General features: G+C 33.0%; 2 protein-coding genes across 3 annotated transcripts; both read right to left on the bottom strand.

The window, feature by feature from the left end:
• Positions 1–2,874: 2,874 nt before the first annotated feature.
• LOC148609769 (bone morphogenetic protein 1-like) lies at positions 2,875–17,284 on the bottom strand. Of its 2 annotated transcripts, none has more exons than XM_088541444.1 (9): positions 15,218–15,333; positions 14,796–14,867; positions 10,029–10,131; positions 9,476–9,591; positions 8,346–8,501; positions 7,437–7,548; positions 6,368–6,492; positions 5,480–5,638; positions 2,875–4,112 (listed from the first exon to the last, which is right to left on the bottom strand). In XM_088541444.1, the coding sequence occupies exons 2-9, from the start codon at positions 14,830–14,832 to the stop codon at positions 3,544–3,546; spliced, it is 1,377 nt and encodes a 458-aa protein (XP_088397570.1). In that variant the 5' UTR covers positions 14,833–14,867; positions 15,218–15,333; the 3' UTR covers positions 2,875–3,543. The 2 variants fall into 2 exon arrangements, with proteins under 2 accessions (XP_088397570.1, XP_088397569.1); XM_088541443.1 differs by lacking the exon at positions 15,218–15,333 and adding an exon at positions 17,187–17,284 and having other exon boundaries at positions 3,404–4,112.
• Positions 17,285–20,242: 2,958 nt separating this feature from the next.
• Positions 20,243–22,561, bottom strand: LOC148609770 (membrane metallo-endopeptidase-like 1). The gene has a single exon (XM_088543148.1). The coding sequence runs from the start codon at positions 22,559–22,561 to the stop codon at positions 20,300–20,302; it is 2,262 nt and encodes a 753-aa protein (XP_088399274.1). The 3' UTR covers positions 20,243–20,299.
• Positions 22,562–26,242: the final 3,681 nt, after the last annotated feature.

Genomic DNA, 26,242 nt, shown 5'->3' on the forward strand with positions numbered 1-26,242 from the left:
TATAGACCCTTCACTTCCGGTGACCAGTACTGCACTGCAAGTCTGCTAACCCCACATGCCATTCTGAGGATTGTGAGCTGACATATGTAGAATCATGCTGATATATAGTCCTCTGCAGGTTAAAGTTAAGGTAAAGTCCATAGAAGCCATTGAATATTGTGAAATTAGCATAGAAGCCTATGGAAAGTGGAATTAGTGGTTTTTAGCCTTAAGATGAAGCCATGGCAAAATGAAAAGTTTCTTGAAATAGCTTTAAACTAATTGAAGATCTTGTTAACTTTGCCATGAGAGGAATACACTACAAAAATCCTTCAAAATATGCATTTGTTTAAGTTATAGGTCCAAATTATGGAAAATTGGTCTTTTTGGCTGATTTTTATGTCCTATCTTGTAAAAAGTGTAGAAAATTTAGTAAAAATATCAAATATTAAACTTTGAGGGCTATATTTACCTAAATATGGTGGTAATAAGCACTTGAAATCAAGTTTTGTGTAGATTTGAGCAAAAATTAGGTTAGAAATGAGGAAAAACTCACTTTCATTACTGCGGTTAAGGCCATATCAGCATTCCCCTATGGCAACATGGAAAATCCATTATTGAGTACTTTTTTTGCTTTAGGTGCCCTTTACTGGTCATGTTTTAATGTGAAAACACTGTATTTACAAATTTAAAGCCAAATATATCACCTTTTGTGAAAATTTAAAGATTTAGGATTTTTGACATGTGATCAAGAAAAAGGGGGAGGCATGTCAGAAATAAATTTTTAAAAATAGACCAATTTCTCAGAAAATGATTACTTTTAAAACTATTTCTTCATTAATATTGTTAAAAAACAAGTTGTGATTGATATTTTTTATTTGAAAAGTCAGAAAAAGTTCTTTGCAAATATTTAATGCATTTAAGTATGGTAGAATATTGTCACTTTTTTGCTCGTACAACTTGGTTACCCTATATTTAAAAATCAAATATTTAAAAAAGTGCTTGTCACATTTCACTGAAACTTTGCAAATGCATTCAGTATGTGTGTAGGAAGATACCTGTATAGTTATTTATTTTTTCTAAGACAAAAAGTGACTCTTTAGGTTACAGACCACCAATTCAACCAATGAGCATTTGGAACGTACGCAAAAATAGTCCTACGCAGAAATTACCCCTGTTCCTCGTAGTGCTGTGAAAAAAGTTCTCATCTTATTTAAAAAATTTAAACAGTTTCTGAAAGGAAAAACATTTCTGTACATTTTATAGGTGCATTTTGCTTCTTGTGATGTGAAGCCTAATCTCCATAATGATTTTTAAATATACCCCTGTCTTGTGAAAACACTGGGATTTCCCATGCTATTTATAGACCCTTCACTTCCGGTGACCAGTACTGCACTGCAAGTCTGCTAACCCCACATGCCATTCTGAGGATTGTGAGCTGACATATGTAGAATCATGCTGATATATAGTCCTCTGCAGGTTAAAGTTAAGGTAAAGTCCATAGAAGCCATTGAATATTGTGAAATTAGCATAGAAGCCTATGGAAAGTGGAATTAGTGGTTTTTAGCCTTCATGTAACAACAAAATTGTCGAACATTAATCCGATCCATAATTAAGTCCGATTTAAATCTGATAAAGTATATATTACACCTCCGGAGTAGCTGGTACCTCAATGGTCTTGACTTGGAACAGGCATTTCAAACTAAATGGTAGGTTAAATCTAGATTTTACAGCATGCTAAACCTTTCTTATGGAAGCGTATGAGGGTCAAATGACCATCCCTATGTAGTACCAAAAATACACTGAACCTAGGCATATGCATTGTAAGTGCATTATTTGTGTGTATTGTGATCGAAAGTAGTCAAAATAAAGCTGAGAAAGTGTACTTTAAAATCATATTTGTAATTTACTACGAAAGAGTTCTATGAATATTCTTTACATGTGTGAATAATTTACCTCCATGCTGTCAGCAGAAAAGGTAAAAATGTTGATTTTCAGTATTTTTCATTCAAGTTAATTTTGTGTAAAATTTCTACTGTCATCGTACCATTAGAATAATGAGTTTGAAAGCCTTGTTTTCCAAGCTTCGCAATGGTATGCAACATTAAGGTGTCAATTGTCCTGGGAATTTACAGCGAAAAATTGAAAATTACTTGTTTAACATATAAAGTAATGGAAACGTTAGAAGTGATTAGCAAGACTCTTGGAATTTTCAATGAGTGTCGGACCATGAGTGTTGGACCAATGAGCGTCGGACTTATGAGTGTCGGACTGTCGATTTTATCCATAACATCATTGAACCGGAACAAAATTCGAACTCGTCATGATAAAACTATATATCACATCAACATCTTCATGACGAAAACAAGAAGGAAAAAACATTTTGCCGGCAACAATACTTCATTTCCTCTTTAAAACAGATTTACCTAATGGCATGCAGATTTTAATATGTTTTAATTAATCAATATTTTTCGGACGATTTATTATTTATTGCCTATTCTTCCTACTTTTAGGTCAAAGACAACCCCTCACCTTCCCCTGGTCAATTGCACCTCCCCTTACAATCCTGGATCCGCCCCTGAATACAAATGTATGGTTGAATCATCATAGTATTCATTTACCCAGTGACAGAAACCTTTGTATAATATAAAGTATTGGAAACCGAGATGACGCTCATTGGTCCGACACTCATAAGTGCTACACTCATTGGTCCAAGATATTCTGTGACATGGCAATGCACCCAATGTGAGCACAAGTGAATTTAATTTAATTTTTGATGTGTACGGTTGACTTTTTTCGTTATTATTTCATCTCATAGACATGATTTTGCCACGTATTTGTTACGTTATTTACGTTGTATGGATTTTTTTTTAAATCAAAATATGAAGAATGAACTAAAATATATCTTCTGTTTATTCGAGAAGACTTAAAGCACGTAGTGTGCACATGCAAAAAGGCGTTTACGTTGAAATATGTTGTGCGTCCCGAGTGATTGAAGTTATTTCTTTATAGATAAAAAAAAACAGAAATAATATCTTACTATGTGGAGAGAATCCACTATCCACTCCAGTATTGATCATGGTTCGACTACTTTGAACTTTTGTTTTTATTCTATTGCTAAATATCATTTTTTTTAATATTACATCTGATCCGTTTAGAAATAACACCCCTTTATGTAAATGCAAACAACCACGTCTATATAATATTACAATAAAATATGACAATACTAACAGTTTATAAGTCATATTCAAAAATATATCTAATATTTTCTTCATTAATAGTGTCAATTCAGTCTACCTATAAACAAAATATACATACAAATAATATCGGAAAAGTTGTTTTATACCAAGGACACACAATAAGGACGGAATTAACAATATGTCATAACATTTCATATCAGGTAAGGAAAGATATCGCACTATCTGTCATTCGCTAATAATATCATAAAATTATTAGTTTAGATCTCAAAGTATGAAAATTAAAACTTATTTCACCCAATTTCCACAAAACTGTATATTATGTTTCCATTTTTTACGAACGCATTATAATGATATCCTATATACTCTAAGTTATATTATATGAGGGAGGTGGTCCTGAATTGTTATCGTCAGAACTGTCGTCCCTCTTAAGGTTAACATGTGAAACATAAGAGATCCTACAATCTTCTGGTTTGATTTCTGGTGATCCTGGATATGGTGGCGGGGCTAAATCTGAGTCAATAGGTGGCGCACTGATTTGGATTTCCTCTGCATGACGAAATAACGTGCTGTAAGAGGGTGGTTGATACATGCCATCTTCGTAAACCAATCCAGTTCCGGAAACTTGTGACGACGAAATTTCAAAAGTTGAAACTCGACTGTCATGCTCTGAATTACCTAGATACCGAGTCATTTCCGCGTGAATAGATTGAGCTGTCATCATTCTGGCCAGCCTTGAACCCAGAGGTCCCCTCCGCACTTGAGCTTCAAGCATTGTTCTTCGATTTTGTAACTGCGTTTGATTTGGTCGAACTTTTGGTTTCTTAAAACATTTTATATAAACTTTGGCAGCAGCCAAAATAAAGATAATGACGACACAAATTACGATTAAGCCAATCAGTATCGCATGAAGAGCACTTTTGTCTGATTCCGGATCTACAAAAAAAATGATATTGATGAAAATGTTTAATCGTTTTTTTTTTTTTAATAAATTGCTACGACAGAAACATGGGTCTATTTTAGTGATATGCCAGTGCAACGATTATGTGATCGAACATTCTTTTATGGTACATGTAACCTTACAAATATTTACTACTATAAATCTAGGGCGTTATCCATAAACCAGTATTGGTTTAATACACTTTTGTTTTGTTTGTTTTGTTTAGTTTTGTTTTGTTGTGTTTTTTGGTTTTGTTTTGTTTTGTTTTTTGGTTTGTTTTGTTTTTTGGTTTTGTTTTGTTTTGTTTTGTTTTTTTGTTTTTTTTTGTTTTTTTTTTTTTTTAAACATTTATGATACATGTGGTTGACGTATTTACCATATTCATTCTCGTTATATGTAACATTTAAGGTAAAAGACAACTTTCGACCTCCATTTTCTTGTTGTACTTAATCTTGCACAATACTATATTCAGGCACCCATTCAAATATGTTGGAACCCGTTTATACAACATTATATGCTCCACACCCATCCAGCATGAAAACATATTGGCTTAGCATGACCAATAACTTCTATAATACACATAAAGGATACAATTTTCGTTTTGCTCAATGATTTTTTTTTTTTAATTTTTGATATTTTATTTCAATCTGTACATTTGTTAGTGGAAAACATCGAATACCGGTACCTTATCCCGGCCCCGTTTAAATTAGTATAATAAGAGAATTCATTTATATTTATTAGAGTGGATAGATTTTGTTAGTACTTGTTAGTATAAAGGTACATGTACTGATAAGAATAATTGACATTTAAGTAATATGAAACAGATTGATATTTTGTATTAAAAAAGGATAAATGGCTAGAAAAAAAATAAATAAAATCTAATAAGCAGAAAAAGAACAAGAGAAATACCGAAAAAAATATAAAAAAAAATAATGAAGAATAGGTGTCAGGTCAGCTCTGGTCTGTTGAAATAACAAATGTACCTAAATATCAGATAGTTACAATATGATCATAATGAAGGCAAGAATTATGTGTATTTACATATTACATATATATTTCATAATTAGAAATATTTACATATATAATTGCTCAATGATTTCTTTTTCTACAAGTATTACACCTTCATCTTAGTCCCAACTTGAAATCGCGGTTCTGCTCCCGATGATACATTGTAGCAATGCAGTCTGAATATACATGTATATCATGGAGTAAATGAAATACGTTAAGATCTTAGATTAGTTGTACATTTGTACACACCAGTTATATTCAACTGACTCCGATATTGGGGAGACCTTTCTGATAAACAGACTTACTCGGAAACATTCGGCTTAATTACCGATATTGTATATTTTATAATGATTACCTTCTATTTTGCCGAGATAGTATTTCAGTTTGAATCCTTTTCCGACCTTTCCTGAGTCTGAATGAAACCGAATCAAAACATATTGACTACCAGAGACTGTCCATGATTCTGGTTCGGTCCCACAAACCTTCGCCTTTAACTTATCAGTTGAACATTTTCCTTAAAAGATTACGTATTGATAATTCCTTTACAATATCAACTTGTCTAACTTAAAAAAATATACTCTGGCAAAAACATTTCTAAATACCACAAAATTGATATGTATTCAGATACACTGCATGAAAAATAAAATGTAAAAATGCTACTTTAGAAATTTTTTGGCATTAACGAGAGCAAATTACCCCACAAAAAAGTTAAGGACCACTTTTTTTTAATGAATACAATCTAGATTTGTTTTAATTAATAGCAGAAAGTATCAAATTGGAGACACATTTAAGTAGCACTCGTATTAAGAATCATGCAAAAAAAAGGGGAAAAACCTACAAAGTTTATTTTTTGCTTTAATTATTTCAGTATGTTATCATAAATTAGCATGTGTATTTTCTTATAACCCTTGGTCTAAACGCGGGAGATCCAAATTATACAGAATGTATTGTGGAATTCAAAATCAAGAAAAAAAAACGCTCTCCGAATGACACGTAAATACAATAGAAATTATTAAATTTCGATGTGAATTATCACCTTAGAATGAATAATTATTATACATTTAATTATCTACACTCATAAAAGCAACTTATTAAACAAACGAATGTGTCGCCTCTTCCGGTGTATAAAATAATTACAGAATTTGCAATGTTCTTAAATAAACTGCTACCCAAAAGCTGAATTTTTTCTTCTTTTATGTTTTATTTATGTATTTTGTCCTACGTTTGATAGCATGCTACGTACCATTGTATATAGACAAATAATCATAGCCACAGTAATGACTTGTTTCTATGTCCATCTCTAATATTATAATAGCCAGCGAGGAGGATGCCGAGGGTTTTATTATCACCCATTCCTCTCTTGTATTTCTGAAACAAACCATTTTATACGAAATCAATACCTATAGACTTGCAAGAAACATCAAATAATTGAATTTCAATTCATAAATCATATTTTTAAGTTATTGAAGAACTTTATTTCATAATCAATATTTGTTGTTATCGCGGCTCACTGAAACAACGAACATTGATACTCAAAGAAATGCCAAGTTTATGCAAATTGCGATCCCTTTTTGAAATCCACGATTTAAATAAATACAATGTACTAACGAAATGTTTAAAAATAAAATTGATCCAAAAAATATAATTCAAATTGTTCATATTTAATTCTTAAAAGTGATTCAAGTTCTTCAGATTGTGAAGAGCATTGATGTTTGCAGGCATTAAATGTGTTGAAGACAAAGTATGTCTTCAACATTATTGAGTATTATACAAGATTATTTGATAGAAATGTAAACAAAATGAATTGGCTGCTAATTAATAATGAATAATTATTCCTTGTTCACCCATAACGTAAATTGTAGAGTATTATTTGTGAGTTTTATATACAATTGTATCTACGAAATTAAATTCTTACAAAATCATTTTTCATAAATAATCCATAATACAACTGATCTTTTCTTTTGTGTATATGCATTCTAAGAAATATTTTGAGAACTTAGCCTCAACAGACCTAAGAAATTCCCATTAGACTTAATGAAATCTAAATTTTGAATCTTATATTCTAATATTCTGTCTTTGGAATATTAGAACAGCTACATATATCTGAATGTTTGATGTAAAATTTAATTATAAAAAAAACCACGTGGTCAGGATATATAACAAAAGATAATTTGAATGTCTATGGACATCAATACAGAGTTAGACGGCATGTTTTGTTTTGGTCAGTTGACATCTTTAAATAATCAAATGAGTTTATGTCACAAAATAGTTCTATGAAACTCCTATTACATGTAGTTGGCAGCAATACTTACACAGGATAGTTAGATGGGTAATTTTGTGATGTAATAATTTGTCCATCCGGCGTCGCCTTGATGTATCGTCGTGTTTGCCATTCATTGGTAGAGTAATGACATCTTGGTAAATCTGGAAGAAAACGTATAGATAGATTGATTGATTAATTTTGTAATCACAAATTGCTATTTCAAGGGCCTTAACTCCATATAAAGGCTGTCAGATTTATCTGAAATTTTGACTGATGTATTGTCCTTTTTTATGTTAATGTAATCTTATAAAGCCAACTGCTACACATGTGAGTAACAAACAATTAAGAAAGGTGAGGAACATTGCATAAAAGAGGCAATAACTATTAAATGAGTCTTTTTCGAGGATCAACTTGAAATTTTCAGAAAAGGTAGGTCTCATCGAGTTGAAGAGCCACCGAAGCGATAATACTTGTCTTTTATCTGTTACAGGTTTTGAAATATATGTATAGGCGAAAACTGGTGTCGGACACCAGTGGTATTTTTTAGTAACAATGGCTATGTTTAACAACGAATTCCTACATATCAGTTCTAGGCGGAATATCCTATGTAAGTTTGCTTCCGATTAGTTCACTGGTTCCAGAGATGGAGATTTTGGAAAATTGTTAATGATGACGACAGACGACGACGGACGCCAAGTGATGGCAATAGCTCACGTGGCGCTTTGGGGAATGTGAACTAAAAAGAAAGAACAAAATAAGACACTTGTTTACTTCGGTGCTTATTACATTGATTTTTTTTCTTATTCTTATTTGTGCTTAATGTGAAGGACAGAATAAGGTTTATAGAAATGTATATCGAAAATAATTTCATTAAGGAAAGTTGTCGCATTATTGATATTCCAAAATATAATTATTTTACACAAAATAGCGCAATAAACATAGAAAATATCTGCCTTACCTGATCTGTGTAACCGAAATGTGAATCTAACTCCACTTCCGGTGTTTGACCCAGTTGTTATAAACCTGACGAGCAAAGCATGTCCGCTGCTGATCATAATCTTTGCTGAACCATGACCACAGAGTTTAGCCAACAACAAGTCACTTTTACTATTCCCTGAAATATTCACGGGATAAAGTATAATACATAAAATATTACAAAAAAAAATTAACGTTTTCGCGATGGTAAGCATTTGCTCACAAGTGATTTACAAATCGAGTCTAACCAGGGTCCCCAAATTTCAAGAAAAGTGTGAATCATAATGCATTATATTCATTTGCCTTAATAATTTATTGCTTAATTAGCTTGATCAATCTTGTATATTGCTTTCTCAATATTTTGAAACAAAAAATATTTTCGAAATAAATAATTCATTTTTGGGTTTTTATCATTCAGGTTCAAAATACCTTATGTCACCGGTCTATCACTGGAACTTCTTTACTATTTCTGAACACTACACAAAAATATAGTCCTATTCCAAATGTAATTCTATTTATATCATTCAATACCTATTTTATAACTAGTAAATATGTTTTTTTTGCAATATATCTGCTCAATAATATTCTATTATTTATGCAAATAAGATTAAGTTCTAGGATTCATATCATCTCTAGATTTGAGGGACTCCTTTTTGGCCTTGAAATATATTTAGTAATAAATTTACATTGAATTTTAGGGAATTTATGTCTTGCAGTAATGTGTCCGGAAGGATAAAATGTGTATAATTTTTTTTTTTTTTTTTTTTTTTTTTTTTGGGGGGGGGTACCTCGCTTTAACTCATTTTTTTCTTCAAATAAAAACGAATATATCATTATTCACTACTCAGCACCCACTTGACAAAATGATGATTATAATTTATAAACAGAGAAACACCATCAAATCCTTCAATTAAATCAACACAATGATTTGAACAATCAAACTCCATATTTCTACAGTCGCTTGGACCGAACGAGAAACTACTGCGACCTTGAGATTTAGACTTAACAATAACCAATATTTCATCAAAGCCATCTTCTATATGTTTTAGTTTTATGATTCTTTCAATTTCACACATACGCAAGACTGTGGTACTTCTGTTGCTAAATACTTACCATCATAGATGCTGAGGCTATCAACAGAACAATGGTCGTCACGCACCATTGACCACTCTGTCACATTTAGTTCTACATGGTCCGTTGAATCTATGGACCATTGACAATCTAGATTGCTTTAAAATTGAAGAAAATAAAGAAATTGAATAAGAAAGAATAATTAGCTTTGAAGAATTAGAAGTGTATATTTAGAATCAATATGTCTTTTGGGAGTTTGGCTTCTGAAAACGAAACATCAATTGATTCAAAAACATGTGTCCAATTGACAAAACTATGTAGTAGCAAAATGCTCATCAAAAACAAGCTCAATGTGTAACGTCTACATAAAATCGTTAAATGTAAGAACGTATCACTATCTAATCATAAATTATGTTGAGGAAACGATATAATACTCGCCTGAAGACAGATTTAATAAAAAAAAAATCATATTGGAGATTTAGAGGACCATTGATATTCTTGGATTTCCCTGTGATTTATTTATCAAGTTTCATTTAAATTTTGACTTCATCTACGAGCTAAAAAGAAGAGGTTTCTCCATAACCAAAATCCGTACCTTGACCGTGTTTCTTCTATCGCCCCCTCTGATGTCTGTGCAGTCAGGTGTGTCACTTGGGACTGACAGATAGACCTTACTAACGGAACGCAATTCCAGAAACCTATAAAATAAAAGATATTTTCGTATATTGTATTTACTGCAAAAAGAAATCAAAAGTTAGCAAGCAATAATATAGTATTATTGCGTAAGGTTTTCCATATTGGCTTAGTTATTGGTCCAAGGCTAGCTATATTGGACTGAGGCGTCCATGAATTATTGGACGGGTAAAAGCCGTATTGGACGGCTAAATCCCGTATTGGCGCACTTTTGTATTTTGTATCGTATTGGCAGTTTTGATCATATTTAGGCCAATATTCGAACGTTAGTCAATTATATAGTGTTATTGCGTAAGGTTTTCCATATTGCCTTAGTTATAGGTCAGAAGCTAGCCATATTGGACCGAAGCGTAGCTGAAGTCCAATATGATTAGCCGAGGACCAATAACTCAGCCAATATGGAAAACCTTACGCAATTATACCTTTATTGACTAACTAGTTCAATACGTCATATTGGCCCAGGCAAATGTTATTTTAAAAAGGGCAATATGACGTTTTGGTATGGTAAATCCCGTATTGGGCGGATAAAAGCCATATTCGACAGCTAAATCCCGAACTGGCGCACTTTTGTATTTTTGAATTGTATTGGCAGTTTTATCATAGTTAGGCTAACATTCAAACGTTAGTCCTTTATTGCATATCAATAATAAATTCAAACATTATATTGGTTTAACATTGATCAGCTGATCTGTAGAAATCCGTAGTATTGAAATTTCTGGTATTTACTCAATAGCAGAATCATTTTAAAATTATTCCCCTAGTGAAAAGTACATGTATGAGTATGACGTTACTATTAAACGACATCTTCCTTGGTTTTGTTTGATTCAAAAATATAAATAAAAATGTGTTGTTTCTTTGAAACTTAATAAAGGTAAGATTGAAAAATAATCAGATGCAATTTTATGATGACCAGGTAAAGAATCAAACCAAAAACCCGGAGAAATGAAATAACACCAAAAAAAAACAATACAAGAAATTGTTTCTTCTCTTTTTTATCTTTTGTTTATTTTGTAAGTGAATTCAATAGAACCTTGATAGAAATAAAGACCCCACAACAGAGGTTGATCTTTGACTTTAGGTTGTAGTCCGTAATATAATTGAGTATTAAAATTAAATTGTGCATGTTAAGTTTGTGTTTCACATGTATAGCGGCAGACTCTATATATTGCATGTCATTTTAATTCTACGTATTTATGTATGAGAATGTCACAATGTCCATGTGTACTACAATCATGAAATATAGACAAATAAAAAAAACAAATTTTTTTTTCAATTCCGTGTATGGCTCTTCAATGAAATAAATAGAATTATAGTTAAATGACTCGGGGGTGGGGGCAATATTACAAATTGCGGAAAGCCCTCGGGCTAAGATTCCGAACTGAATACTCATCTGGTAAATTGCACAAAGCCTACGGCTCGGGTAAAGTAAGCTTTCCGGTTCCATATATATCACTTCCCTTGGCCAGATTTTATGATATTACCCTCACAATCATTAATTGTTCTAATTAATTAATATTAATCTAATATCAATTTAACATAATTACCATCGGAAACAAAAATGTTTTTTCAAGCTTTGCTAGAATTACAATCAAAGGATTATTGCATGGATATTTGGAATATTTGGAAGGGAGATAATTGACAGAAAAAAATCTTTCAAAAGGGGGATAATTGGCGGAAAATATGTAGGGGATTTTAGTTTTTTAAGGAGGTAGACCGAGGGTAAGGGACATAACTCTTGAAATCAGTGATGTGTTTGTATCGTGTTCAATTTCACGAAAGCATATCAGGCTTTCATTTGAAACAAAATGAATCAATCCAAGTTACTTTGAAATGATTTGCAAGAGTTGTGCCCCTTACCCTAAGGCAACCTCCTTAAGATTGCAAAAAAAAGAAAATTTATCAACTAGAAATATAAAGGTATAATCTACCTTAAGTAACATCCTATATCAGATATCTTATGCATTTCGAGAACGACTTACGAATCGAACAGACTCTAGTGACACGCTGAATCGGATTTTTATTGTGCTAACTCACAGAAGTATTAGCACACAGGTGGGCATGTAACCTCACTCGGACACATTATTCGGACTTTTAGTCAACCAGTCGTCAGTCCCGCGAGCAGTGACTGTCAATTTTGAAGTATTTAGCAGAATTTTCCCTGACCCTGCAATCCTTCTCTTTTGTTAGAAAATTGATTCGTCGGGTTACATCAATAACCAAATAAAAGAGAGTTGCAGAGTCAGGGAAAATCGCTCTCTCCTGTGACCACCGAGGCGCTTTTAATGATGATTGAAAGGAGTTTCCATCGTATCTTCTTTGCTTGGTCTCATTTTTTTCAGATCGATGGTAAAGTAAAACTATTGACCAAACTTTACGACAAACGTGATGACTTTTCATTCAGAATTGTCAACTTTCCTTTCATCTGTGGCAACATCCCTTCGGCTCCTGCGTATGGAGTGTTCATATCACAACTCATACGTTATGCCAGAGCTTGCCGAAACTACGCAGACTTTTTGTATCGCGCTAGAACTCTAACAAATAGGCTTCTGGAACAGGGTTATGTTGCTACAAGATTGAAGTCATCACTACGGAAGTTTTATGGTCGTCATCATGAACTCGTGGATCGTTATGGTGTATCCATCAGCACCATGAAAACTGATTTATTCAACGGGTCATAGTTTTCCTTTCCTCGTTTGTCTACCCCGGACTTGACTTTTTATGAGCAACTCGGCGGGTGTTTCTAGAAAAACAGAGGACGCTTACCCTACCGGTGCACAAGGTCCATGATCCCAGTTTTCAGTGCAGTCCGAGTTGCTCATTTACTTTTGTTACTTTGTATGTATGATTTTAGTTACTTTATTTTCTTTGTTGTGTATGTCTGTTTTCCATGTCTGGTCTTTGTCCCTGGATTACATTCTTTTGATTACCGCTATAACCTTGGTTCTCTTGATTACTCTTTCAAGGACTTATGCGTCTTGAATATCTAGTTGACTTTAAGGCAATATTTTGTTGTGTAATAAGGAAGAATTATCAAGCTTTAAAACGCCGCTAGGGTTTTAATTAGCCCTTAACTATGGACAGCGAAGCCACTTGTACAACCATCCTACAGTGGGCTCTACTATGTGATCATTAATGCAAGAATAAATTCTAAAATACAAATCATATGTAGTGCAAATTCCGAAATGCAGTACATGTGTTTCAAGGAGTAACCTCTCATCAGAAGCAATCAAATTATATGTATATATAAGAAGATCTAAATACAAAAAATGAATATAAGAAGCAAAATTCATCACCAAGAGATGCTACCATGTGCAATAGAAGGATATACAACGGTATTTAGATGGAATTGCTTGATATATACTTTTTAAGTTTCCCACCAATCAAATTTCGGTCAAAATCAATTACGTCCACGCTATAGATAGCCATGACTTGTCGATTTTTAGGAAACACAAAAAATGTCACATTCGACTAAAACAGTTATTTTGAAGTCATTCAAATATTTGTCATCAGTGCCACAATAGAAATCATTATAGTGTTTAATTAATCTTTTTCAGGAACAATTTTAAAGACCATCGAAACGTGAATCCCTAACATAATGTTTTGTGAAACTCTATATATGAAATTGCTAATGAATCTACTTGACGATGCAAATAAAAATCAAAATGGCATTAATAAACTCGTATTACTTCAACAAATTATTTGAAAACAATAATTTTATGGCTTTATGAACCGGTGAAATAATTATGTAAACAAGAATACCATCTCCATATTGGTATCAAAAGATACTTAACCGGAATTCTGTCACGTTTTACAACACAAGCAATCGTTATTGAGTCAGTATTTGTTCTAATAAAGTAAGTGTTTGCTTATACGCTACACAATATTAATAATAATTCATCATTTTATTTTAGCGTTTAAAAAATCTTATATGATTTCACAACCCTTACGATTAAACTAGAAATTAGGACTAGTGCTTGCATGCTGGAAAAGCAAACTATAGCTTTATAAATTAGTTTTTAGCAGATTTTATGTCCTTTTAAAAAGTATCAAGTGATCTTAGACCTGGTCACAGGTTTTAGCATTTAGCGTTTATAAATTGGAATGGGAGGTGGGAGATGTAAAAGAGTATCCCCTTGTCCAGGAGTTTAGGAGAGTATCCCCTGGTCCAATCCGTCAGTTTTAGTTCTATATCAAACCCGTCTAGTCTGATTTAACATCCAATACTTACTTCCATGTCTTTACTGTTTATGTTACGGGTATACCCGTCATTGAAGATGACTTGAGGGTTTATAACTACCTTACTTGTTTATATCAGTCAGTGGCTATAATAACCAAAGATACACTATACTAAGCTTCAACTTTTACAATGTCTTTTAAACTTCCCTCGATATACCTCATTTCTAAGATACTACCATACATATTCATAGACTATTAACAACATAAAATTTTGATTTCAATACAGTGTTTTTTTTTCTCTCTCTTCCTTTGTTTCTGTTAAGGTGTAGATGAAAATTCATTATCGAATTTAACCGTTACATGTTTACAAGACGCAAATGAAATCGCACTTTCATTTATAAAGAAGTGTAGATATTTTAACCGACCACATGTATCAATCAAAATCTATCTTTTGAATAAAAGATAAAGTTAAAGATCTGGATGTTATACATACATGTAGCAATTAACGTTGTTATCACAGAATTTATCATCAGGATTCTTAGGCACTATAGGATAAAGAGAGCATCTGAAATAGATAATGATAATAATAAACTTTAACTCCATCTTTAAATGATGTAGGGCGGAGGAGTAACAAGTCATGATGTAACTAAAGACTTATCAGAATTAGAAAAGATGTGTGCTACCCTACCGATCCTATTTTAATTCATCAAAACATAGAGTACTTTAAAATTATTTTTTGTTTCTAAATAATCAACAAAACATTTTCAGCAAATGACAAGCACCCCATCCCCCATTCCGTACCCCAATCCCATCCCTTTCATACTTGTTTTTCTCTTAATGTGCTCTTTTGTTATTAATAATTGGTAGAATTGGATTTTCAATAAACATGTGCTATTATTTGCTAATGGAGCGCACAAGATCTGCCTTTCAGGTTTCGTTCAGCGTTCGTTATGTTGCATCGTCTTCTTTCGCCTTTATTCGTTTGAGAACGTTTTGATTCGTTCTGAACTGTGAAAACATAAAAAAAGCTCGACGAACGTCAACGAATTGTCGAGAACGTTCTGTGGAGAATTTTCCATATTCTATTTGTTGAATCTGTCGGAAAGTCGTGTCCTTTAATCGAATGCTTTAATTTCAATACGTCTCCATTCCTGTAAAAATATATGGAACAATTCCTGAATATTTTTCGATACCAAAAACACAATGAAGTTTTCGTTCATGATTTTACTGATGGAATAAGTCCCCTATTATTATCATTGCTTGTTTTTGTGTATTTAGTAATGACGTAAGGGTATAAACACAAGATGTGTACACCCTGTTGGTACAAAAGGAACAAAGCATCCGATCCCAGTCATTCCAATGTAGCCCCACCCATGCTTCTTCGCCTACACATGCATGTAAATGATATGCGTTTCATTGGGCATTGTGCATGAATTCTGTCAAAAAAAGGAACATTGTACTCGATGTCATGTTGTAGCTTTTACAGTGCCATCTTCGTCTTCTGTCTTCTTACTTATTATGTTTTCAGCCATTTTGTTTCGGATAGAAAATTCAATTTGTCTATCGGTTTAAATACAACTCTTTGTTGCAAATGCGTCGCGACACAGACAGAAAAAATAGGAGACACTTACTGTAAGGGTAAGAAAAAATGGCTTCATCACATAGAACCCTATATATATTTTTTTGTCGAATATGTATCAGTTTTTGACACAAATAATATCGTAGAGCACAATGATGATCTTACTTCACTTGGCACTCGTAAAATGTTGTTTTGATTAAAAGACAATATATAGAAAACGGAACAGAAACATTAGTAGTATAGTATGTAAAAACATAATAAGTGTAAACGCCAAACTATAATATCACTAATATCAATCTAAACAAGATAACAACACGAATTACGTATAGAAGTCATGAGTGTTTAACAGAGAAAGCGGTATTTTGTATCAATTGTTCTGTGATAAATTCGAGGGACAAACTATCTGTTCCATTATAAGTCATTATTTTCATAAATAGATAAGTGCTATTTCATTAGAGGTCAAATACAACGATGGCTTCATAAGAATAAAGAAGTAGATTGACAGAGTACATGGTTCGTTTTCGGTATTTGAAATAATTAAAATGCTTATCGTTGAAAAATCATATCTACCAAAAATCTACAGATTACTTCAAATAGCCAATATTGTAACCATTCAAGTAACATGTACTTCGGAGGAAGCTGCATGAAAATGATTAATTTTGAGACTTTATAAAGGAAATAAAGTAGAGTTTCTGGTTGTACTTTTGTACTCTTGTCCGACAATAATCTTTGGTAATTTGATGTAAATTAATATTCTTTAACAATAGGTTTTAGTTATTCGTGCAGAATTGAACAATATATGGTGTTTTAATTAATTTAAAACTTAAAGCATCTAGTATTCTTTACGAAAAAATAAAAAAAAATGGACTAGATAAATGCACCAGCTTAAACATCCAACATGTCGGAAATTCATGTCCTTCAAATAATTCTTTGAAAATATAAAATATGTATTTCGTTTATCTTTGAAGAGTCTATGACAAAACAACAACTAAACAAATATTTAATTGATAATTAGTATCTTCTACATTGTAGTTCTCTGGGAAACAATGTCGGTCTGTGCTATTGTTGTTTTTTCATTTAATTGCATTCACTGAAATGATGAAATTAAAAGTTTTATACGGTCTATGTAGTAAATATGTATCTTACCATAATAACCATGCATTTCATAAGGAATCATTATGTTTCACATGAATACCACCGTCAGTGTACATTTAAAGGTTTTTTGTGAGGGGGTTTTATTTTCAAAAGCCAGACTTTCACATATTTTTTGTCAATTTGCCTGTAAACAAAAATACTAATACTCACATTCACGCTTAAAGCCTCTCTCTGAATGGATAATTCCTACATTAGAAATATAAACCTTTTTGTCACCACCATCAATTGATGCCATTAAATTATTGAACAGTTTTATTGATTTGTCACTGTAGTATCTACGTTCAAGACGTTTCCATGACAACACATAAACATATATTGGAAATGGAAGCTATTATAAAACCTACCTGAAACTATAGGCATTTTAATACGTCCTCGTGAAGTCATTGATTCTTTCATAATCTCGTGAATAAATTCATAACAAAAGGATGAAGCAATTGTACGCTATTAGAAATCAATTAGGAAGCATGAATATTTCATTTATAAGAGACGATATAGTGTTAGAACGTGCTAATGGTCTTAAACTGTAATTTTAAATTCTGTTGTGAAGCTTCATAATGTGTTACAAATGATTCAAACTCTCCTCTTTAACGACTTAAGTATTATAGGTTAAAATAAGTTAATAACAAAGTAACAGAACTTATAAGTGGCATCGTTACTTAACGTCAAGTTTGGCACCGTTCAATATTTACCAACTTGGCCAACTAGCTGGGCCAGTGCATTTTTTTACTGGGCACAGTTTTTAAAACCTCTTACAACTCGGCAAAAAATATTTTTTTAAGATTTGTATAGGTGCTGGACAGGAACTGTTTTACCGTTAAATGTTAAAAAAGATAAAGGGAAAAAGTTAACAAAAAATATATGAATTTGCAAGCACACTGCTGTGTTTTTTTTTTGGTTTTTTTGTTTTTTGTTTGTTTTGCTTTTGTTTTTTGTTTTGTTTTGTTTTGTTTTTGTTTTTTTTTAATATATTTTAGATAGATACGTGTTTTAGTGCAAAAACATTTATAAAGTTGATGGTATATCTACTCAATGGAACACGTAAAATATCTTACTGGGCAACTAATTTTCCGCTTTAAAAGTTAACTCGGTCTATATAATAGATTTTTACGCTGTTGAATCTGCTGGGAAGTTAGATATTTAAAAGAGTGAAGAAAAACTGTACCGGCCCAGCACTTCGGTAAATATTGAACGGTCCCTAACATTATATTAAAATGTGTGTTTTCTGCATATTGACTCAGGCGGCTGAACCTCCAACACCCATAACGTCCTAGATCGCTGAAAACCAGAGATTTTTTAGTGGTTGGTTGATTGAAGAATGAAAGTTGATAATGTTAATCAACAGATAAATCATTCCTTCGAAATTTTAGAAATTAGTCAAAAACTATGAAAATCACTAAGAAGGCATCATTTCAGGGGCAATCACTCAAATATGGGATAACATAATCTTGTAAAAAAAACATATAATTGTGTAAGATCGTGCCATGCATTAATGTTTGCATTTAGAATCGATCAACTATTAATCTGGGCGCTATACAGTTTTCAAGATATCAGTAAAAAATACGGACTTCGTTAAAAATGTCAACTCGGAGACAATACAATTGCAATCCTATTCCATAGTTATTTTTTTCAAGAGTAACTTGAACACTGAAGATTTCAAACCTTTGAAATCAGTAACAAGTATCTACAACATCAGCATATAAAGGACAATACACTGAGCATTTGTATCTTTTCCACAGGTTACTTAAGTTTTCCAGATAACTGAAACATTGAAACCTATTGTTTTTAAGTACCAGTCCATATAAAATCCAGACACTGCCAATGGTAAAATGATTCATGATGTAGAAAAACCCGACGAACAAACGATTATGGTTTTTCAGTGTACATATGCTATATTTTTACATAACAGAGCGCTAATTTCATGTACAATCTATAAATTTTATGTAGTCATAAAATTATATCGAAAGCGCAACCCCATATGGAAAACCAATACTGGTTATATGGTCTGTATCTGATTCTGAAAAAAAGAAATAATTTAAAAAGTAAATTTAGTGAGTTTTTGATTGTATGAATTACCTCCTGTCTAATTTTTTGTCTGAAATTGTTAACTACGACGACGGACGCTAAGTGATGGACATAGCTCACATGACCGTTTACAAATATTTGTCATTATCATTCGGCTGCAAACTAATAGTGGCACACTATTACTTCCGCAGACCTAATAACCGCTTCCTGCTTTACTACATGTACATGTATGTATCACTCCTCTAGCTAAAAGGCTCTGATACCCAGGGTATGATAAAGAAATATTAAGGCATGATCACTTCATATTACAAATCCTTTAAGGTGTTAACTAATTTGCATCTTTTGAATCGTAACTGACAAAGAAGTAAAAGCTTTGAAAAAGTGAATTTCAAAATTTCTCCCACAACAGGAGGTCGACTTTCAGTCACGTTTATATATTGAATTATGAATAATCTTCTATGCATCGGAATAATTGGAAAAGCTTACTAGTTGAACCAATTCAATAATTGAATTACGAAACACAGCACCGTGTTTACACAGTGGAATGAACCAAGCGAAAAAATATGTCTGGTTACTATTTTTAAGAGTACTTGCTAATCATGATTTTAACTCCGAAAATTCTCATCGTGAACACTTGATTGAGAGATATGGTGTTGCCATTTCGAGGATTTTTTTTTCAATTTTCTTTTCTTCCGTTGACACTTGGACATGATTATAAATTTACTGACTTAAGCTGTGAAACAGGCATCCACTTTTTTTAATTTGAGTACGAATGTGTTTGGCGGCTTATCAGCTTCCCGACAAAAATTACATAAAATTACTTGTCCTGACGACATACCCAAGATACTCGGATCGTACTCCCAGGTAGATATACAAACGTATGAATAGTTTCGATTTAATTCTCATCTGAATTAAGTTTTCGGTTGTTGTATTCCTTTGGTGTTTGTTTCTCTGTTTTCTTGGCTTTGTCATCATTTTGTTGGTATTCAAGTTAAGCAATAATATCTTTTCTACGTTCCAGTTAACTTTTACTAGTTAGGCTGACAGTCAAAAAGTGTATACGATCGATCAAATTATTTAAATTGATCGTTTGAACCATTTCAGTACCTTTACTAAGAAGACTGATCGCCCAAAGCAGAATCTTGAAATCAAAGTCAGTTCGGGGGTAAAAGAGGATTGTGTACATTTATGAATTGTAGAATTAAATAAAAATACCGTTTCAAAGGATTTATCACTTAATATCACCACATTGTACACTTTCTGACAGGATTCATGAAAGATCCTACTGGACAGTTGAAAGTTTCAGCGAATTCTTTACTATTCTGAAGTGGTCCAATAGCTCTAAGTCTTGGGAAAGCGTAATGATCAATGTACATATATCTTCTAAGGAAGGTCGGAGACGCATCAAAACACCAGGACCGTGCATAGTTAAGGAAGAACAGCTGATCTTGATTGAAGGGTAGTCCTGACACGATCCTGTCGTTCAATTTCCTGTTTACACGTTTGAACCGCTTATATGCTTGGTAAGCTATCTTCAATCCCACATTGTCACATATGTCTTCAATGACAGTTTTGTTGCCATTGGTTACTGCTAAGCCAATATCGGAAAGATAGTAATCTGAGTACTGTCTGACGAAGCAGTTCTGCTTCCGGAGGAAGTTTGAAAACGAAGGTCTTGACCAATACCGGCGTATAAGCCCATTCCAGTCAAATGAAGAACCCGTAATATCAAACCCATGTTCGTGTTCTTGGCCAATTAGAAACCCTATACCCCCAAAATTCATGGACGCAGGGTAGCGGAGGGAAAAGTGTGGTGCTCCTATCATAGCATACGGAAGTTCAATGGTGTTTGTTCCGACATTGTATATTGCATCCACACTTTCTGGTTGGAGAATCCATTCATTGGACGGTCGTTCTACTAGCTTTCGAATTACTATCCTATAGTTTTCTGTAATAGCTTCTTGCCAGTTTTCAAAGAAGGTATTGCCGAAATCAAAATTCCTGTAGAAGTTGTCTAGGTATGAATCGTCTAAAATTTCTTTTGGAAATCCAATATCAATACCTATAGATCGCATTTTCCTAAGTAAATTAAACCTAGTAGTTCTAGTTAACCAATTTGCTCGACGTATTTGATTTGTTAAAACTGACCGTACAATGTCTTTAATCATAGTTACATACGACATGGTAGTCTGGTTAAAATTCCTTTCTATATAAATCTTGCTTGTTACCCAACTCATAACTTGTATGACTTTATCAGAACAGAAATGGGCTCTGTCCTGTAATTGTGGTCTCGTTGCTCCGTTTGTAGTTGCTGAATATCTTAAAGCAACATACCTGTAGTGTTTACTTATGCTAGTAAGTAGTGGTTGCATAGCTCTAAATAGTATATAGTTTGTTAACGTTCTATCCGAAGTCTGCTCAAGTATTGGCCATAATTTATCATAGTAAGGAGAAGCCCAAAGAACCACCTCTGTTCTCATATTAATATTAATGTTTCCAAACATCAACACCGTTCTCAGATATCGCAACCATTCAAATTTTGGAAACCTCAATGTCAATTCAAAAATTGTCATTTTGTTGTAACGCTGTTCTACCAAGCGTCTCTCCTCCTCAAACAACATTATACTCGCCAGTTTTGTTTCAAATTCAAAAACATCGCGCATATCACGCCGTGCCGTCTTTAAATCTGCCCCAAGGAGAACTGCAGTATCTACCAAATATTCCTCATAGGCCTTATTATAGAAATTATTGATTCCAAGTCTATAGACCTCGTGGTTAATCAAATGTTTGAAACTGAGTTGGCTGAGACTAGGTTGGTCAATATACATAGCATATTGCCCCTTACTTTTAAAGTCTCGTTGTATCACCATGCCAATTATCGTTCCCGTTGGTTGATAATGAAATTCCCAGTCTTTCTTCAGTGGCCTCGTTCTTGCCAACAAGTCAACCATGTCAAACCGTTGTTGGTCCCATTGACCGAGTACTGGCCATCCTCCACGCGCATTAAGAAAGTCCAAGATTGGTGTTATCCCCCGAGCTTCTACGGCTCTTTCATCCATGCAGGATAAAAAAAGTTGCTTTGCCTTGCGTAAAGAAATAGCTTCATTGTGTGCTGATGGTCTTCTGAGATGTTCCTGAACTAAGTCAGATAGATCACTTGAACGATGGAATGGATCGAGCGGAACTGTATATCCATTTACACCAACAGTTGAATTAATGAATCTACCACATGCATACTGAAAGAAATTCTCACATGGATCTGCGGACAGGTCTATATCCAACAAGAGATCCTCATTAACAGGCAAGGACGATTCATTTAGACTACCTTCAGCTAGTCCTATTGGTAACGTCTGAAATTGTATAAACTGGTTCTCAAATTCCTGCAGGTTTCTAGACTCGACTAATGTTTTGAAATAAATATTGCTACCTCCACGATTGTTATTCACTTGAGTTTTAATGATTTCCGACAGGAGCAAAATGCAAAAACCAAGAATCCACGTCATTATCTTCAATAGGTTATGAGGATTTAATTAAAAGTTAATTGTACCATATATAATTAGCATATTCATTAGATAATTAGCATATTCATATATGTTTTAAAAATGATAGATCATGATCTTATAATTGAAACGCTTTGAATTAAATTAATATTCTCGCTATTTACATTTGTATAGTATGGTGACATGATATTTTCACTGTGGCTTACATGTAGTTTTCACTCACTTAGCTACTTGTATGGATAACGCATTTGCAAAGCCATGTACTCGTCACCATACTGATAATAATAGTTAAATAGATATTACTAATATAGACTAGACAAAACTGTATGCTTTCAAAAGTTAACAGAAGATCATTTACAGCTATGTTAACAAAATTCACGATTAACGCTACTATTTCATAACGTATTTTATAACCAAATACATATAAATGGATTACTATACTCGTTAGAATACCATAACGATCTACTTGATCTGAAATGATTCAGCCTCAGTCACATATAAATCAAGCTTACCATTTTGAATTACACCAGAAATCGATCTTTTTCAAATAAAACGAATTCCATGTTATTTTATTTTAACTATAGACTACACAACACATATCTGAAACCAAAGAAAAAAAAGGAAGCAGTGTGCGACTAAAAGGCGGGACATATTAATTAACCCTTGTCCTTTTGTCCGGTATTTGTCCGCTCGTTTATCGGTCAATCAAATTAAATCTTTCATTCAACAGCAGAGGTGTTTTTATTTTTATGTGTATAGGTCTACTATCTCGTCAGTCTAAATTGAATTGGCTTGGATTGCTGTTTTCAACTGTCAATAGGTATTCTCATGGGTACTAATTATGCTGCTCTATTTGTCGGTCGTTTTATATACTCTTGCGAGGCTGACGTACTGTCATTAACAAAAGAAACACATGCAGGCATTACCCTTTTTATTACTAAATAATCTCTGATTTAGTGACTAACTTCATCTCATCTATCCGAAAGTGCAGTGTTTGAGATTAAAAACATATAAACATACAGAGATATGTCTCTTATCTTTGCATTCATTTCTAAGAGAACAGTGTTCAACAGAACTCTAAATAGACTCTTTTTTGGCGACTTCAATCTTCCTACTATTAACTATTCTTAAGCAATGTTTCCAATTTTTGAACAGATTTATACCTTTCATTTCGAAGTTCACTGTTCCCACTGATGTTTCCTTAACAAACTATCTGCCATACTCCTCTTTCATTGGATTTCACCGTGATGAGCTTCGCGATGTGTATCTTGCAAGAAGCAGAAACCATTCGCCCTTTTATTAAGCGTAATTATACAGCAGGTTTTAGTTGTGTGCGTGATATTTGACTAGTGTGTGTGTGTGTGTGTGTGTTTTCATTGTGTTGAGCGATATGTTCTTAGTCTATAATCCTTATGGTGTTTCCGGCATTGTTTCGTCCGTTGCTTTTGCCTTGATTGCAATGAACTTTTTTCTTTAATGAACGGTTCTTGGATTCTTGCTTCTTATTAAGCAGATCTCCATGTGCATTTTGTAAACAACATATGTCATATTTGTCCTCGTGTAACGACCCTCTATCATGTAACATGACAGGGAAATTGTAATAAACTACGGTAATCATTAACATCAATACTAAGCAGTTTTATTAGTAATTAAGTTTTGAAGTGCAAAACAACATTAGGTCAATTAAATGCAGAAAAGGGGTCAGTTTTAATTACAGATTTCATCAATTATGTATTACATGCAAGTGCACTGTATGAGTTTTATGCAAGCACATTTTTTGCGGTCGTATAAAAATTTTAATAGACATTAATTATTCAATATTTCATTGACATCTCACCTCGTAAATAAAAAAATATCATTGTTAACCGCCAATACACATCAATCAAAAGCAAATAGGATATTCTACAGGATGATCATGTTATAGCAAACCGAAGTCTCAACCCGCGGAGGCTCAGTCTGTTGGTATTATCATCGAGTGAATATGGACCACACAAACTACGTGATATAAACAAACACTTTATTGTACTAGTACTTTATTGTAAAAATAATATGTTAGTACGATTTTCATTATTTGTCTTGAAAATACGGTATATATCTTAGCATGTTCAATTTCAGTACTGTTAATCTGACATGAATTGAGCGTACAATTTTGAAACTAAGCTAATGAAACTAAGATAGATTATGAAAAACTTATTCCCACTTTGGAGTCTGACTCAAACCAACTCATAGAATGGTTCAAAATTAACAAAATTCAGTGTAATTCTGGCACATTCCAAGTTTTGGCTGTGGGTAGTAAATATTTCAATATATTACAAAATTTTGAACTTACCTGCCAAGACCGTGTTAAACTTCTTTACAACAAATTATATTTCGACTCTCGTATATGTACCACAATCTGCAGGAAGGCATCCAAACAGCTAAATATTCTTTAACGTTTACTAAATATGCCCTTATTTGAACGGCTTAAATAAGCTTACAAGTGTCCATACTTTTATTTTGACTAACTTCAACTTCTGTCCTTTGGATTGGCATTTTTGTATTGAGAAAAATTCCCCCAAAATTGAAAAAAATGGCATGAAAGAACGCTTCGTTTTATATATGAGGCGGTGACAGACTAGAGTGATGCTTGCCGCCCGGGTCTCTGTCCTCATCAATAGGTAGTACTTCTTAGTTCCATATTTTATTAATATTGTTTATAGACGGACATCTAGTGAGGCATTGCCACCTGGATGCCCGTCGTTATAAAATATAAATTATTTGCTATGCTTTACTTTAAGTCCTGGGCTCAGTTTTATAAAACATCTCAAACTGATCAAGATTTTCATCAATTCCTTCCTCTCCTAAAATTTCCACCAATTAGATCACTTGAAATTAAAAATTTAAGGACAAACACAGGACTTGAGAAAATTCTCAAATTGAGATTTTTTTTATGAAACCCAGGCTTGATATGCCTTTGTGCTTGCATGCACTGTCTCGTGTATCTTGTTTTAAATGTTGTCATGTCTGTTTTATATTCGATTAAAATCTCACAGTTAGAGCTGACGTTTAATGTTATATACGTGAAAAATTCAAATAAAGTTTTCTTTGTCTTAGTCTTATCAAGTAATACTAATTATTTTGACGAATATTAAATAATTTAAAAGCTACTTTTAAAGTCTTCGTGTGGGATCTCTGCCTCTTGGGCAACAGATAAACAAACCTTATCGTATCTTGAAGGTACTTAATTTCCTACTTACATGTACAACCCTGTATATTATCTTGAAGGTATATAATATCCTACTTACATGTACAACCCTGGAACTATCCTCTTTTTCATGTGGATATCTTTTATTTAAGGGTTACAATTTGGACTAACGCCAACCTAGCTTGTTAATAAGTATAGCACACAGGCAAAATTCAGCCGTTAGTACATGTAATATATATACAAATACGCCCAAAAAGATACTTAGAACAGAACTCATATGGAGGCTTCAAAATGTTTGTGTAGAAATATGGCCTATTTTTGACTGAACTCGTGCACGCTTTTGACAGTTTGCTTTGTGTACAAATATGACCTATTTTTGACTGAACTCGTGGACGCTTTTGACTGTTTGCTTTGTGTAGATTTTAATATCTAGAAGTAAACTAATAACTGAGCAGCTCTGACAGGCTTTGACTGTAAATAATGTGCACAAACTATAGACA

The sequence above is a fragment of the Perna viridis genome, chromosome 8 (genome assembly GCF_037379345.1).
Source record: "Perna viridis isolate PV_CMFRI_1.1 ecotype Kerala chromosome 8, ASM3737934v1, whole genome shotgun sequence".
Taxonomy (NCBI): Eukaryota; Metazoa; Mollusca; class Bivalvia; order Mytilida; family Mytilidae; genus Perna; species Perna viridis.